Source organism: Ascidiella aspersa, chromosome 3 (assembly GCF_963924565.1).
Source record: "Ascidiella aspersa chromosome 3, kaAscAspe10.2, whole genome shotgun sequence".
In the NCBI taxonomy this organism is placed as follows: Eukaryota; Metazoa; Chordata; class Ascidiacea; order Phlebobranchia; family Ascidiidae; genus Ascidiella; species Ascidiella aspersa.
In genome coordinates this window covers 2,968,558-2,986,374 of record NC_139449.1, presented here as the reverse complement: position 1 = coordinate 2,986,374, position 17,817 = coordinate 2,968,558, and the positions used below count along the sequence as shown (strand labels likewise).

Below are 17,817 nucleotides of genomic sequence, written 5' to 3'. Positions count from 1 at the left end.
GTGCTTGCTTACCAAAAGGCTTAACAATTTTAAGGTACATTTTATTAGTAAAAAATTTAACTTTGGCAAAAAATACTAAATGGCTTTCCAGATTTTTTTTATAATTCTAGGTTTTTTCTCAGTTGTAGATTTGGTGCTTTTCTGTGTATGCTTAATTATGAAAAGCTTGATAGTTGCTAAGATTTAATTGGTAGAAAAACTGCAAATTGTCAAAGTTTGTTTTTATTATGTTATATTACCTTAAATTATGCATTTTATGTCAATTTTGTTAATAAATTGATTAATATTTGAATACAAAAATAAAAGTTAGAAAAGAGTTTATAGTTGTCAAAACTATTTGCTATTGGTATCTATTAATATGTACCATATACACAATACTACCAAATAATAAATTAGTGTGAAAAATTTGGTTAAATCTTTAAAAAAAAATAAAATAGACTGTTTTCAATTTCCTTAAATTTTGCATTCTTTTTTACTCGTTCATAGTAAAATAGTTTGACTGGGCATGCCAGGTGATTTGGCTGTGATAAAAAGAGACCGGTCGTCATTCCAAAAGGTGAAGGGGTGAAATAAAAAGCTGGAAATGCAAGTGCTGTAGCACGATGGCAAGCACCACAGAAAACCCCAACGAGGAAACGATCAAATGTGTCGTGGTGGGCGATAATAACGTCGGCAAAACCAAACTGATATGTTGTCGCGTGTACAAGGATCAATTTCCATTGCAAAGGTTGCTGCTTTTTGAATTAAATGCAAGATTCTTGAGAAGTAGTATAATATATTTATGGTGTTTATGATTTAGTTGAGTGGTCGGCAAACTGTGGGCCGCAGAGACATTTTTAGTGGGCCGCGAGTTACTTTTGAATAGTTTAGTGTTATCATGGAGTTTTGTGGGCCGTATGATAGATCTTTTCACTGTGTTTTAAAACTTGGTGTGACATAGTTTAAATTGGCACAGCTTGGAAAAACCCACATGTGGTCGTGAAAGCCTGCCAAACTATATTTTTTTCCTGCTTCAACTAAATGTAATTGAAAAATTTTTTAAATTCTTTGCTTTATACTATATTTTACCTTATGGTCTAGCAGTGTTTTGGGCATTAAAGCGCCATGTAATATTTCACCTTAAAATCAAATATCCTGAATCCGCCACTGTTTTCGTAGTGTGCCTTTAATAGCACTGAAAAGAGTACTTTGGGCCACGACAAAAAAGTTTGTCGACCACTGATTTAATATATAGAGCAGACCTAGCCAAAAGCTAACAAAACGATTGAATCCAACCTTTTTGACACAGACTCTTTAAAGTAGAAATAGGCCTTTACCTGTAAATTATTTTTAGAATATTCAAATAAATTATTGCCACTCTTACCAGTTTATAAAAACAAGGATATTTACGGTATTTTTATAGAATTAATAACACCTTATATAATGTGTACTTGTAATCCGTTTTTTTGACCTAGAAATCCAAGACATTTTCATTTTCCTATGTCCCCCAAATTAAATAAGATATGTATATATTTTACAAAAAAAGAATTTATTAGGAGGTTTATATAGGGGTATTGGTGGAATTATGCCTAATCTAATAATGCTCATTGCTTTTTATGTTTTACTGTGTCTTGTAACATCTATAGGTTGTTTTTATGCAAGAGAGATTTATGATTTATGTGTTGCAGATGTAAAGCGTCAAGCAGCCATATTCCCACAGTTTGGGCCATCGACCAATACAGGAACAATCAAGAGGTAGTAGATCAAACTTTATTTAAATTTGCTATGTATTGAGAGCAATAGGGTCAAATAAACTAGTTGCCCTGAAAAGTATTTCCGTACAAGCAAGGTAAGGTCTATCATAGGTTTTTCATAAGTTTGGCCATAGACGGATCAGGAGAATACTTTATTCTCCCGGATGTCATCTCAGACTAACTGAATCTTTTTATCAATGATGCAAGCAAAGGAGGCTAGAAAAACAATCAGCCTGCAGGGAGGTTCAGACTCACAAATCAGTCACTACCAAACATGTAAATCATGTGCATCACTTTTGATTGAGTCATGTGGCCTAAGAATCATCTGTAGTTTTATCCATGATGAATACCAAATTGATGAAGACATCCATATAATTTTCAATCCGAAATTTTTTTTTTTAATAAATCAGTATAATGTTTTAAAAGATATAAGAAAAATTAGAAAAAATATATAGTATTTATGAAACACGGCATTTGGAATTTGTGAGGATGATTTGTTTAGTTTTATCCTTCACAGTTTAATAACAGTAGTGTCTATTAGGTGCTTGCTAACTCTCGCTGTGACATCGATGGTTCTGTAGTTTCGCTTCGTCTGTGGGACACTTTTGGGGATCACCACAAAGACAGGAGATTTGCATATGGGAAGTAAGTAAACATGTTGAATTGCATATTCAGAAAAAACAGAAACGGCAATCATGTTCGACACTTAATGCCATGACTTCAATTTTGGTATTGAATTGTGTTTTTCGCCAGTTTGGAGATTTGTATATGGGAAGTAAGTAAACATGCCAGTGTTGTAAACAAGTGATTTCTGAATAATTAAACGCCACAGTCAAGTCACTTAAAAACAACAACATGTCAAGTCTCAGTAAAAGTCAATATTTGCCTTAAAGTCATTATTAGCGAAAGTCAACTCCAATCAAATGTCTGAAATAAGCCAATTCATTTACTTAAATTGTTACATCACTGCATGTCCTACAACTATATTTAAGTGCTTGCATATTTATAACCAACAAAAAAGAAGAAACAGAAATTGCAATCATGTTCTACATAAGTGCTGTAACTTAAATTTTGGTATTGAGTGATTTTTTAGGCTGGTTCACATTTAAATGCAAAGCTTCTCATGTTAGTAAAATGTTTTTAAAATGTATATATAAAAATAGTAAAGCTACAGTTATTTCGGTAACGTATGGTGCCCAGTTGATAGAGACGTAAATGCGCTTTCATGAAACTAAAACAACATCTTTGAAAATCATTTAAATACCAGAAAAAAAATCTACAAATTAAAAAAATTTAAATAAATTAACGCTTTCAATGCTATACTGTGTGTACAAATTATTCCGTGGAGTGATGCTTTTATTGTATTTTACTTTCAGTTTCTTTTTATTTGCTTTAAATAGAAACATAAACATCAATTACGACTATTAGGCATGTTGAACATGTTTCACTGAGTTATACTTCAAAACAATTATTTGGATTAATCTATTCAAAATTGCTATCACCAATATATGAATCTCCATCCACTGTAATATTACAATTATGGCTCCCATTTGTTTTTTGTCAAACAAAAATGAACTGCTCTTTTTGATCACACACAACAATACAACAATATTCAATGGGATTATTACTTTCATTTCAGGGTTGCCACAATGCGTTTGAATCTTTGAAAGTCTTTCAATGTATTTGAATTGAAATGGCAATCCTGTTTTACGCATGAGTGTTATTACTCAAATTTTTGTCATGAGTTATTTTATTTTGGCTGGTTTGCATTTAAATGCAAAGTTTCTGATAGTAGTAAAATGTTTTCAAAATGTATATAATAGTAAGACTACAATTTTTTGGTTAACATATGGTGCCCAGTTGAATAAACATAAACATTTATTACAACTATTAGGCCTGTTGAACATGTTTCAGGAAGTTATATTTTGCAAATCAATTATTAGGATTAATCAATTCAAAATTGCTATCATCAATATCTGAATCTTCGTCCATTGTAGTATTACAATTATGGCTCCCATTTGTTTTTTGTCAAGCAAAAACGAACTACTCTTTTTGATCGCACACAACAATACAACAATATTCAATGGGAATATTACTTTCATTTTCAGGGTTGCCACAATGCGTTTGAATCTTTGAAAGTCTTTCAATGTGTTTGAATTGATTTTCTTATTGAAAAGTATTTTGAATATCTCCATTGTTTTTTCAACGTCTTTGAATTTATTTTAGGTCCAATTTAAGTTATGTGTTTAGAAAGTGCCATTATAAAAAAAAATATATATATTTTTGAATATGTTGATCGTGGCATTTATACTGTTTTGTTTTCTAATTATATTAAAAAACACCAAGCAATTCAATTTTAGGTCTTTATAAATTTTCATAGAAAGGTCTTTAAATGTCTTGGAATTTGATTTATAAAATTGTGTAGCAACCCCTCAACACAAGATAAAAAAATAAGTGCTTAGGTCATTATATGAGATTATTATTACATAAATTATTTCCAAACGTTAAAAACTTCAAAACTGGGTGCCATTGCAACCTGTTTTTTCAAAGTGCTGTAACATATCTGTCACAAACAAGTGTATCATGTGCAAAACAGAAAAGCCAGTCGCAAACAGGTGACGTAATAAGTGTGTTGAAAACTTGAGGTCGAACATAACACATTCATCTGTAAACATCATTTTTTGTAAATTTGTGCAGTGTGCATTTTTGAAAAACACAAATTCACTTTAAATAACAGCGAAACAGTTAATATGGGTTATATTTAATTTTTTCCTAACAAATTTTAGTAATATCCTAATGACCATCGGTTTACTGATGTGTGTTTTTATAAAAATGTCCTACATCTTTAGAAAAAAACTATTCTTGTAAAAGTATTTCATTAGCAGCAAAGAGTTTATATGGGTTATGAGTTTTGTCCAACTTAAGATGTGTGTTTAGAACGTGCCATGAAAAAAACAATTTTTAAATTTTGATTTTGTGTTGAGTATCGACTATGACATTTATACTGCGTACAGTATGAGAAATATGTTTAGTATACCTAAATAGAAAGGCAAAATAAATTATTGGAATTTTTTAAAGCAGTGATATGCCAACATTTGTGGTGAGTGTATTTCATCTGGGCGAGTGATAATTGGTAGAGACCCAATGAGCGCCAGTTTTAACTTCATACCAAACCTGTCAAGGTTTGTTTTTTAGTGCACTGCCTGACTCCCTGTCACTCCTAAACCTATCCTGATTGGGAACCACTGAATTGAATTGTTTTTTTTTGCAGGGCCGACGTTGTTGTTGTTTGTTTCTCGGCCTGCGACGTCAAGTCGTTGCTGCAGGTCGAGCGGTTTTGGATTCCAGAGGTGCGCAAACATTGCAAGAACATCCCCGTGTTCGTCGTAGCATGCAAGATTGACTTGCGCTTTGCCGACCTCCGAGCGCTCAACAAATCAAAAGGCGTTCTCTCAAAGTAAGTAAAAGTTGTGCTTGGAGCCTGGATTTGTAATTTTGATTTTTTAGGTTTTGTTTGAAACCTAGAATATTGTCTCTATAAGTTCCAGGGTTGGAATTTTGCGTTCGCCAATGCAAAAAATAAACAAGCTGATTTGCCTTTTTAGAACTATGTAGTAATCGTAAATATTGAATACGTGACAACAAATTGTAACAAACGTTATCAAAAGTAAGTAAATCGATTTTGAAAACAAAAATATAGTATTCAAAAATAGAATATAGTACACATAGTTTAGTAAGGTTTATATATAGTAAAATTGAACACTTCAGGGTTGGGCTTAAGCACTCGCCCGCTCGCCAATGCGAGTACAAATTGCTCCTGGCGAGTGCCTTCGGCGAGAAATTTAATTAGTTGGTGTAGGACAACTTGTGTTAAGCACAACTACTAAGCGAAATATAACTTAGCGCCAGTTATTACCCTAAACAATGGCTACTAAATTGTCAGTGTTATTTTTTTCACTATAGATTGTAAAAAATATTTCGCTAAAAACATTGTTTTAAGCGTAAACTGCTTTATGGGTCATTAATTTGTTGATTCATGCCTGGAAATAAACGACCAGACTTTTATAAAAACTAATGTTTACGTATAAAAACCACATAAGAGATAAAACGATAACCAAAGAAATGACCGCGCTAGAATGAAAATTTGCAGACGGCGTGCCAAATTTTTGGCGAGTGTTATTTCGTCCGGGCGAGTGCCGATTGATTGCCGCTCCCCAACTGGCGGGTGCAAATTTTTGCTTAGGAACAACCCTGCACTATATAATAAATAATTAGTTTTTCTGTTTGTGCCACTACGTTAGCATTTTACCAAAATAGAAAGGCCAGTTAAATTATTATAAAACAGTTTTGGATGACAGGAGTGCTGAGTTGGTAGACACACGAAAAAATGGTTATTGGTAGACATTCGTTCAAATGGAGAGTGCAATTTTTTATTCAAGGCCAACCATGAGCTCCATTCCTTTACAAACATAATTTAGGTTGTATTGAGCCTTTATGTTTTGCTAATGTTTGATGGCTGCTATGTTTGCCTCTTAACAATTCTTCTGTTTCTTTTTTTCAATAAATATACTAATACAAATTTTATAGTTTTATCCATTTACTAGTTGAAAATATTGGGGTTATACATTTAGTTATTTACCTTTTTATTTACCATTTAAATTACAATAACTATTAAAGATTAAAAAAAAATACAAATTAAAACCAAAAATTGTGCAGTCTAAACACCATTTTTATTTTGCTTAGTTTTTACAAAATCTGTTAAACATGTATTTAGGATTATAAAACTAAAAAAGTACTTTTTGTCAATGTTTTGTTTATGTAATAAAGCTCTTGTTTACATAGCCTTGCTAAGATAGAGTAATGTATTGCACAGGATTAGACTGAAGATTGATTTTTGTGCAGGGCAATCAAAGGAAGTGACCTAATCTACCCGGACAAGTGCCGTAATCTTGTCAGTTCGTTGAATTGCCCCTACTACGAGACCAGCGTCATGCTCGGCTTCGGCATAAACGATGTCTTCGAGAATGTCTGCCGTGCTGCCCTCATTTACAGGTTTGTAATGTTTTTTGACTAGTCGGTAACATTGGCTTGTCTGAATACCTCATTTAAAAAAAGACTGAATACCTCATTTATTGCCATGTTTAAATTGTAACAAAAAACAACTGCATTAAGTCTTTTTCCAACAATACAATTCGGTGGGTTTGTTGGTTTACCAGATTTTCTATTAATTTCCTTCCTGCAATAGTTTTATTCAATGTTTTTCTTAACTTCTATACATTTTGCACATTCAATCATCATTTTCTTCATTTGCAATTTAAATTGTAACAAAAATTAAACTACTGCTTCTTCAAACATTAGGTTTTGCACAGTTTTTCCTTCAATCTTTTTGACTCCTTTAAAATTTATATTGTCTATTATTAAATGAATCCAAATCTGAACCTTATTGAAATATTTAAATAAGCAAAAAGGCAAATCACTAGCCAGTTTGTGAAATTGCAATAAAAGCATCCCATAACATTAGTAACAAACCCAAAGTTTGAGCACAATAAAAAAACTTAAAAAAAATAAAAAAATTATTTTTACTGCTCTGAAATAATCCATAAAGATTTACAAGTTAGTGGTACTTTACATTTGTTAAAAATTTCTATGATTTTCAAATTGGTTTTAGGAGAAGTTTGTACTTCTGGAATTCCGGCCTGAAACGCGTCCAACGACCCATGGTCCAAAAGCCCCTGCAGCCCCCGAAACCCACTCCCCCTAACTTGGAAGTCAATAGCTGCACCCATTCCCAGCTTCCAAATCTGTGGGATATTTACAGAACTGGAATGTTCTGCGACGTTGCTTTTATGTGCTCTGTAAGATATCAGTGTTAAAAAATTTAGAGAAATTGTTTTAATAAATATGTAGTTTAAAGCAGTAGTATTTTGACTTTATTGAAATATTTGCATGGCGAACTACCCTTAATTTGTTTAAAGTGCCCTGCCCCCATTATAAATGAATGAGAGTAAAATAAATACTTTACAAAAGGACCTAAAATCATATTAGAATAAATATATAATGAAGTTTTATTAGAAAGGTACACTTTGCTTTTTCTGAGAAATTCTTGTATTTAGTTTGTAAGAAAACATAAAATGGATAAAAGGAAGAATACATATACAGAGTAAGGTCAAGTAAGATGGGTTCACTTTCTATTCTTTATAATATTTTGCTATGTTAGGTTGGGTTTCAAGACTAAGAACTTTTGAATCTTGGACTTTCTAAACTTCTTGTCCGACTACGTTGGTCCGTGGACCCCAGTTTGGAAATCTAGTTTTGTTGCAATTATGATTTTTCAAATTATTTTCAGGGCGACAAATTCTTCGCTCACAAAGTGATTCTTTCGGCTGCTTCCGACATTTTTCACGGCCTCTTCATTTCTTCAAACGATCAAAGTCAATCGCTAAACGACTTTAACCAATCGTCGAGTTCCTACTTCGAAACGACATCACCAGAAAGTTCCGAGTGCCCTCTTCAAGATGACTTGGAATCATCTAACAAACGAAAATCTCGCCAGGAATCCGACCACGTCCAGCGAAAATCCTTAAAAAGTGATTTCGCCGAAGTGCTCGCGGCTCTAGGGATCAAATTTTACGGAACCGATTCCGATAACATCGATGTCTTCACCGTCAACATGTCGCTGCGCATCTTTAAAATCATCGTCGACTTCTGTTACACCGGTTTATTGCCTCCAGGTACCCTAGAGAAAAATGAAATACATATTGGCAGCCAACTATTTGGCTTAAAGCAGCCCTTCTTAACCTGGGGTAAATTCACTTCAGGGGATAAAGTTCTTAGTGTAAGGGGGTAAATTCAAAGATAGGTATTCAAGCTCTGAATATTCTGGTTCCGTTTTCTTCAACTAACTAATGCATAGCAGCTTCTGTGCAAATCAAATATAAAACACTAAACCGACTTAACATGTTGAATATGATATTCGTTGTGCATTATCTACTACTTTACTGCACATTGAACAACTCGTTGCCAAAAAGAAAGGAAAATCTGATATTGATCTGTTGTAAAAGGGTAACATACAAAAACGGTTAAGAACCCCTGGCTTAAAGTGATTTTCTGTAATTCTGCAACCAGAACTGTGGAGTGTGGAGTCGCTTTAAAATAACCCGAATCCGACCTCGGCCCCAAAAATCACCCAATCACACTCCCTAGTTTGGCTAAATGTGCGATTTCATTGGGTCCCAACTCCCAAGTCCGGCTCTGATTCTACAGCTAGCAGTTCACCAATTTACATAACTAAAATAACAGCAATCCACTCAAAGGAGTGGTATATTGATCCACCAACAATACATGGTTGGAAAATATTCTACTATGCGCTTTGTCTTTAGCAAAACAAACCGACTAGGTTAGGGCATGTGCGCACTACGAGCAAAAGGAAAACCTTATAGTAGAAATCTAAATAGAAATATATTCCAACTTTACCTGATGAAGCACAGTTGTGCGGAAGCTGGTCGATATTTCAATGCAATTTGTTTTTATATAGTGCCGCCTGATTACCCCATTTAGAATTAGACAAATGCTGCCATTTACAAACATAGGTTCATGTATCTGTCATTAGAAATCTTGAAATTTTACTTTTATTTTCCGCAGTTTACAGCGACAACAACAACAGCCCCACCACAACTATCGACTTTTTAACGCAAGTTATAGTTGCAAGTCAGCGTTTCGACCTTCCGAATCTCATGAAAATCGCCGCCCAAGTCATTAATTCTGGCTCCAGCGAAAACTCAGCCATTTTGAGCCAGAGTTTTTTCGAGAAGCGCTCTTCGCGCATGAGAGATCTATTTCTCGACCAGACGAATTGGTCGGACATTGTCTTTAAAGTCGAGGACGGCCTCGTGTTTGGTCACAAGGTCCTATTGTGTGCCGGTTGTGACGTCATGAATGCCATGTTGTCCGGGCCGTTTCTTGAGAGCAGAGACAAACAGGTGAAGCTTTGCTGTTTTCTAACACTTTTTGTTTATATTCTTGTCTATATAATTTACGTGTGATAACATATAAGGTTAGTGCCCAGTCTTGTAATTTTAGTGCCTTTGGGCACCAAAAATACTAAAAAGGTAAGGGGACCACTTGTTGGGTTCATTTAAAAATCTTCAGGTACTATAACTTATTCCTTAATATTCTTTGGACGGTAGATTTAAAAAAAAAAAAAAATTCATGCGAATTTTGCTAAAAAAGTGCAAATTACAAATTAAATTCAAAGCTTGAAATATGTCACAAGCTTTTTTAACAGAATCTGTGAAGTAAATTTTGCATTTAACAACAAGCTATACTGTAAAAAAGGTATTTTTACGCTGCATTTTTTGTATTTGGGGAAAAAAATGTATTTGGGGAAAAATTCCATGTTTTTTTTATTTAAATGGAATCCTTTTGTAGATTGCTCTACCTAATGTTTTTGATGACATTTTGATGCCCAAGCACTCGAAAGTTAGTTTTGAGCCTTTAAATGATTTTATGTTACATTTATAACCCTAAATAAACTGCAGTAAAGTAATATTCAGAAGAAAACTTAAAATCTTTAAATTCTATTTTCCTACGAATTTTCCTGAAAAAAAAAGTGCAAACTAAAATTCGAAGCTAATATGCAACAAGCTGCTGTTTTCTCAACAGAATTTTTTTGCTCATTTGAAAAGAACACGCTGTATTAGGTTATGTGCGACACTTATATTTTATGCTTTGGTGTTTTTCTTTTTTAATGGAATTTCTTTGTAGGCTGTCCTACATGATTTTTATGGGATTTTTTTTCTCATAACTGCAGCAAAGCAAAACGTTTTTTGAAATTGCTTTAAAATCTTTAAATTTTATTTTCCCCAAAGTTTTGCTGAAAAAAAATCCACATTAAAATTCAAAGCTTGTCTTTCTAATCTCTTTGTAGGTTGTTTTACCCGACGCGACAACTCATAGTTTGAAGGCGGTTCTTGGACACATCTACGCAGACGACCTCACCCAGCTTGCATTGTGCTCCAACGAAGACCTGAGTGACGTCATCTCACTCGCCGATCGATTCTGCTTGCCGAACCTGGTCGCTAAAGTTGGTGAGAAAAACTATGTTTAACAGTCCTTTTTGAAAATGAAAATTTAAGGATTTATTTTTACTGAACAAAAATAAAATTATAACATACACATTTTTTTTACAAGATAACAATATGCAAGACGTTAATGTGCTGACCCTAAAATAACATAATAAACAAACTGAAAAAAATTCCTTGGCTTATATTTGGTATGTAAAAATAACCCCAATTTGACTACACAGCCCTGGTATATTAACCCTCCAGTTTTGAAAAATCTATAAAAAAATCCTTGACTACTTCCAGAAAAATTCTTACAAAATTCCAGATAATTTATCACTACTAACTTTCATTGTTAAATTCTAGCTTTAGTTTTTGGGTTACTACAAAAAAACATAAGAACCAAAATATTTTATGAAATAAACAGATACAGTAGATCAATATGCAGATCCTCTTGTTTAAACAAAAAAAAATCTTCGACCTATTTGCTACGTCAGTTTAGTGTCTAACAATTTTGAAAAATCTTACAAATATTCACGGCTTGCAGAGAAATTCGTGGTGGATGTCTTCGTCAAGGAGGAAGCGCATCAAGTGAAGAGCGGGGACAGCATCGGACTTGCTCGTCTCTGCGATGAAGTCCTCTGGACGCTTGAGTCATCCCGGATTCACAACGCTCCTCGTCTCACTTCATGGTGCCTTCACTTCCTCTGCGTGCATTACAACGACGCGTGCAAGTTCGCACCAAAACACATGAAGGTAAGAATTCTGTGTTGTTAGTTATTTTTAGTAAAACACGCCTGTATATTTTTAACATAGGGGAAACACAAAATTGGCATATAATAACAGTTTTGTGTAAACTAGGGGTTCTTAAACCCTTGGGGGTACGTGAACTAGTTTTAGGGGGTCCATAAAGTCTTATTAGGATGTTAGTGTATAATTTAAAATAGAATGCATTCTTAAAAGAAAGCAACAAAAAATACTTTGCCATCTCCTTAAGTGTATTGCGACTCGAGTTGAAACAGCAGTTTTTTTGAGTCTTGTATTATGTCATCATCTGTAAAAAAACTTTACGTCCGTCCAGTCAAACCAAAAACACATTCAGGTGCCCGCGTTATAAAAAAATTATAACGCCATTGTTAAAACTAGTTGGTAACACATGCAGTTATTTCTACAGTTAGTCTTGAATAACTCGGGCCTTAACTACGACTGGTGCCCACATACAAAAAAGTCTAAACTATTAATTTGAAAAGGATCATAGGCTCTCAAGATGAAGGGATATAAAAGTTAGATCGTCACTTCCCTATGATATTTTTAAAGGATCTCTTATCCAATTAATTTCAAAATTCAATAAAAAAAAAATTAGAAAACGCATTTTCGCCTACAAATTACTAACAAACCAATATACTGCTTTGTACTTGAAATGTTGCATTTTCGTTAAATTTATTTGAAACGCAGTTAGAAAAATGAACAACGTTTTGTGTAGTGGGCCTTTGGTAAAACTAGTTGGTACCCCATGCAGTTATTTATATAATTAGTCGTGCACAGACGATACGACATTGGTCATTGTTTACGGGTCGTTATGTCGTTATGATTAATAGAGATTAATTAATACACTCGTGAGGCTTTGAAACGGAAACGGGGCCTCTACAATACGCGAAGTCTGTTTTAACTGTTTTTCTACCTAGCCCTGTTAGATGTCACGTCATTCCTTGTAATAGATTATTTTATAGCCCTGGCCTTTAAACTAAAATGTCCTGTTTATGCCAAAACGCGTACGTTTTCTATTTAATTAGGGTCATACAAATCAATTTAGGGTTCGTTTTGTCCTTTTTTGAATTGATTTAACGGTTTAACAATGACTGGAATGCCATTACTTATAACTGGGTCTGTTTGTGAAGGTGACTTTCAGAAAATCCATTCTCTACGAAAACTATTTAGCGCAACTTTTTACTTTAGACGAACAGTCTAAATTTTTTTTACTTTAGACGAACATTCAGGGGTTCCATGAAAGCCTAATTGAAATATTAGTGTAGACATATGAAGTAATCAATTTATAAAAAACAATTTAATTAAAAACAAAATGGGTTTGCACTGAATGTATTTAGACTTCATATCACTTTCTCAATTTTGGACCAAAATCAGCAAACTTATGAAGTTGATTTGTACTGTGACGTAAATTTATGACGTCATTTTTGAATTTTATTTGCCTACAGTGATCCGTGCGAGCTAAAATAAAATTTTAGGGGTCCGCGGTAAAAAAAGTTTAAGAACCCCTGGTCTATGCAAACTATTATCTACATTTGATTTCGATCGTTTAAAGAACTATAAAACATTAAATTTGATTTCTTACCTGACGGTGTGAATTTAACAAAAACCTTTCTCAAGATTCTTGTTGATCTTTGCGACATACATTCCCATGGCGTTTTTTATGCAAACGCAACCACATTATTATACTATATAGTTTGTCCGTATATTAAGCCCCCGTGGCATCTGACAAGCAACATAGCAGCTTATTCGTCGTCAAAAATCCATTCGATAACATCAGATAGCGCCCGATACCCTTATGATCATACCTTATCGGGCAAATTCTCGTCCAAACCGGACAATTAGTGAATAAATACTCATACAAACATGTAATCTAATTAGCCGTATATTATTTCTGCCAAAAGAGTCTAAATCAACAGTTAAAAAATATTTTTGTACAGAGCCTTTCAGGTGAAACGCAGACTTACCTGGCCGAGAACCGCTGGCCCCCAGTGTGGTACATTAAGCAGCAGGACGCTTATGAGAAAGCCTTAGCGCAACGGAAGATCGAAGAAAGCTTGGCCAGAAAGGCAAGGAAATGACCCACGTGACCAAATTATTACTTTCAACTAAATTTTGTGGTGTTGTGTTACACCACAGTTTGTTATACATAAAGAAATTCAGCCGCTGGTAAAGAATTGGTGGCGATTGGAATGTATTACTTTTCAACAATTTTGCTTTTTTTAAGTAGTTTTTGCTCTAAAATAGTTGGTAGTAAAATTAGGCTATTTAAAACGAATAAAAGTTTAAATTTAAACCATGGGGGTCTTGGTAGAAACGCATTTATCGAAATACCACATTTTTTAGCCCAGCTTTCAGTATTAACGATTTACTATATCGACGTTTCTTGTAAAAAGCAGCCCAGGTCAATAATTCTCGCTCTCGCAAATACGCAACTAATTGGCAAAAAGTTTTTTTCGGCACTATTTTCAAGATATTTTTTTTTCTTAATAAACAAAAAATTGCAAGGAAGGGCCAGAAACACTGTTTTCCTTATTTTTTCAAGAGCTAGAACCTCACTAAAAAACAATGCACAATTAAACTCAGTGTTATTTTAATCGGGTGTTGAACCTTTACACTTAACTTAACATAACCAACGACTTAATTATGCGGTTTTCACCCAATTTATTTTTAATTTTCCCTTGTAATTTAACCTAACCCCTAACCATATTTTAACGGACAAAGCAAGTTTTACATCAGAATATATTTGCTTAAAATGCTTCCATAATTCAGTTCTACTGTATTTTGCTTGGTAAAGATTTTTGCTGGTCTCAGACTCAGCAACTATTGCTACTCTTCTTTAATTTTATGTTATTTTTTTTATTTTTTTGTTTCGCTTTTTTTCGTCTGCACAAAACAAATCAGTGTTTTTCTTTCTTATTTTTTTTCTCGTCCCTTTTTCGACGCTTTTCAGTATGATTTCGCGGTGTTGTTGTTGTTTTTTTGTGTGTTTTTATGTTAATTGACGTCGGCTGTTTCTGTCTTGCACGCTTTACATCCTCGACTTTTTCTTATAACCGCTCCGGTTTGAAACTTAAGTGATTACGTCCACTCTTTACGACCCTACCGCCGTCTTTGTGCATATTTTGAAATTATTTTAAAAAGTTTCATTTTTTTTTCAAGCTATAAACTCAAACTTTAACTGTCCTGTTGCCTAAAACTTATTTGCAGTTTAATAGCAATACATAACACTTTGTTACTTGGGAATTTAGGGGTTTATGGTTTTCATCCGCATTATTTACAGACTTGCCATAACGTTTTTAATCTTCAAAAGTCATTGAAGCACCCTATGTTTTTTATAGTGTTAAAATTTATTATATGTCCAGCTTAAGTCATGTGTTTTGCACATGAGGTTAAAAAATAATTAAAAAATAAAAATTTTATTGTCTTGGCCAAGTCGTTTTTTCTTTTTTTTTCGAATACGTAGAGCAGGGGTTCTTAACTTTTTTTACCGCGGACCCCTAAAAGTGCAAAGCTGTTTTTATTTTATTTTTTTGATAAATATATTACTTCTTACATATACACTAATATTTAAATTGGGCCTTCATGAACCCCCTAAAACTAGTTCACGGACCTCCAAGGGGTCCATGGACCCCAGTTTAAGAACCCCTGACGTAGAGGTATCTGATTACGAAATTTCTTCGAGGTTCTTTGATTTTTTTTTTATAAAGTTTTGTGGCATCCCTGGTTCATACTTTTTCTCTTGAAACATGTATTAGGATTTTTAAGTACGTTTTCCTCGATCGATTAAATAATACTTACTAATTTTCTTCCCAACTTTTTGATTTGTTTTCAAAAAATTGTATGGCATCCCTGGTTTATAATTTTTCTCTTGAAACCTGAATTATGCTTTTACAAAAGTACGTTTTTCTCGATCGATTACATAATACTTACTAGTTTTCTTCCCAATTCTTTGATTTGTTTTCAAAAAATTGTATGGCATCCCTGGTTTAAAAATTCTCACCTGAAAACGAAATATACTTTTACAGAAGTACGTTTTCTATATTTCCCTCGGTCGAATTTTTATCTGCTTGTGCGGTCTATCTTGCGTGAATGCGTGATTTTTCCTTTCAACTTCTTTCCATTCCCAGTATTCTCCCGTGCAATTTTCCATTTACGTTTTTTCCAGTGTTTAACTACCCTTCTGTAAGTGGCTTATGTTACATTTTCTGACAATAATTTTCGTCGACGTTTTTGCGTTTGTTAGATTAGTACATTTAAAATGCCTTAATTTTCGATACGTGATATATTTGTTTGTGGTATACAACATAGTTTTTAAACAAGATAAGGTGAAAATTTACAGCTTAAACGATTTAGTGTTGTACTGTTTGTTGCCCCGCTTTTTTTCTGCTGCACAAAATCCAACATTTTTTTCTTTTTTGTATTGTTGTGCCAGCTGTATTTTTTGTCGTTTGCACAATTATTTGCAAATCAAAAATAAGGATAAATCGGAGTAGAAAAAAAACGTACAAATTTTCATCTATATAAAAAGTTAATTTTACCTTTTTGAACTTTAAAGGAAAAATTAAATTGGCCTTTTTTGGTTAAATTGTTTAGAAACTGTATAAAGTAGTTGTTTTTTCCTCTTTAGTTGCTGTTATTATTTGCCTTTCTTCCCTTATACGTAGTTGCACATAGCGAAGTGTATGCCCTGCTGTTTCGCCGTCAAACTTTGACTCAAAAATGAATTCAAATAGAGCTTCGTATTTTTTTCCCATGAAAAACTGTTTTTCCTATATTTTAATAACATGGTCATGGTCACTGTTAAACTTACACTTTTCCGCGACACTATTTCTTCATTTAAAACTTACCATCTAATAGGGATGCCCGTTACTTACATTATGTTCCAATACCGATACCCGATATTTTAGACGTAAACTATCGCGATCTGATACTAAATGACGTCATTACTGTGCTAAAACAAGCAAAATAGATGAAATTGAAACATTCACGTTATTTTTTACCAGGTATTTGGCCAAAATTTGCATTAGCGTTAAAGAGTTAAGTTATCCCTAGTTGTTAACTTACTACTGTTTGATAAATTTACCTTTTTGAATTGATTTGCTGCTTTGGATCGTGAATCATGGCTGAAATTCCCAAGTATCGAAAGTGAATTAACCGATACCATTCTATTATCGGACGAGTACCGATACTACCACTTGAATCGGGTATCGGCTCCGATCTGATATTATCAGACGAGTACCGATACTACCACTTGGCATCGGGTATCGGCTCCCATCCGATATTATCGGACGAGTACCGATACTACAACTCGGCATCGGGGATCGGCTCCGATCCGATATTATCGGACGAGTACCGATACTACCACTTGGCATCGGGGATCGGCTCCGATCCGATATTATCGGACGAGTACCGATACTACAACTCGGCATCGGGGATCGGCTCCGATCCGATATTATCGGACGAGTACCGATACTACAACTTGGCATCGGGGATCGGCTCCGATCCGATATTATCGGACGAGTACCGATACTACCACTTGGCATCGGGTATCGGCTCCGGTCCGATATTATCGAACGAGTACCGATACTACCACTTGGCATCGGGTATCGGCTCCGATCCGATATTATCGGACATCCCTATTATCTATGTACGATAAAACTAAACAAACGCCGAACTAATCAATTTGTACTCTAATTAAAAATGAACCTAGAAACTGATAACTTAAAATGGCTTTACTAATTTTGTTTGGTTTACTGAAAGGCCAACTTTTCTTCTAGTTTCGCAACATCCTAATTTACGTGCTGTTTTGGACCAAACTGGCTGTTTCTATAGAGTGTTGCTTGCTATGCTTGTGTGAATGTACATAGCTCGGTGCGTGGTGATTAAAAACTGCTGGCAGTTCAAAATAAACATCTACGAACGTGTGTATCTTTTGGATTGAATTTGCTGGATCTTTTCAATAATTTCGCTGTTAATTGTACCTATTTAACTTGAGAATATTTCAGGTCTAACTGTATTATTCAATCTTTGTAAATGGCCGTATTTGTTTTCTAAATAAGGGTAATCAGGTAACACTATATAAAGTGTATTGAAATCTTGACAAGCTTTCGCACAACGTTTGTGTTTTTGTTTTTTCGTAATTTCGTTCGTTACAAAATATCTAAGATCAGATGGTTTAAGAACATAACTTGCCGTAAACTTTCAAGTGCCCAGAAGGCTGTGTGGAAACATAGTCCCTACTATTCATAAAAAGCCGC

General features: G+C 34.0%; 1 protein-coding gene across 1 annotated transcript; it reads left to right on the top strand.

The window, feature by feature from the left end:
• Positions 1 to 346: 346 nt before the first annotated feature.
• On the top strand, positions 347 to 17,460 carry LOC146158103 (rho-related BTB domain-containing protein 1-like). Its single transcript, XM_083384444.1, has 11 exons — positions 347 to 727; positions 1,668 to 1,734; positions 2,275 to 2,378; positions 5,005 to 5,190; positions 6,636 to 6,785; positions 7,402 to 7,588; positions 8,080 to 8,464; positions 9,375 to 9,712; positions 10,660 to 10,819; positions 11,340 to 11,548; positions 13,498 to 17,460. Exons 1-11 carry the CDS (start codon positions 603 to 605, stop codon positions 13,636 to 13,638), a joined length of 2,052 nt encoding a protein of 683 aa, XP_083240570.1. The 5' UTR covers positions 347 to 602; the 3' UTR covers positions 13,639 to 17,460.
• The last annotated feature ends 357 nt before the right edge of the window (positions 17,461 to 17,817 follow it).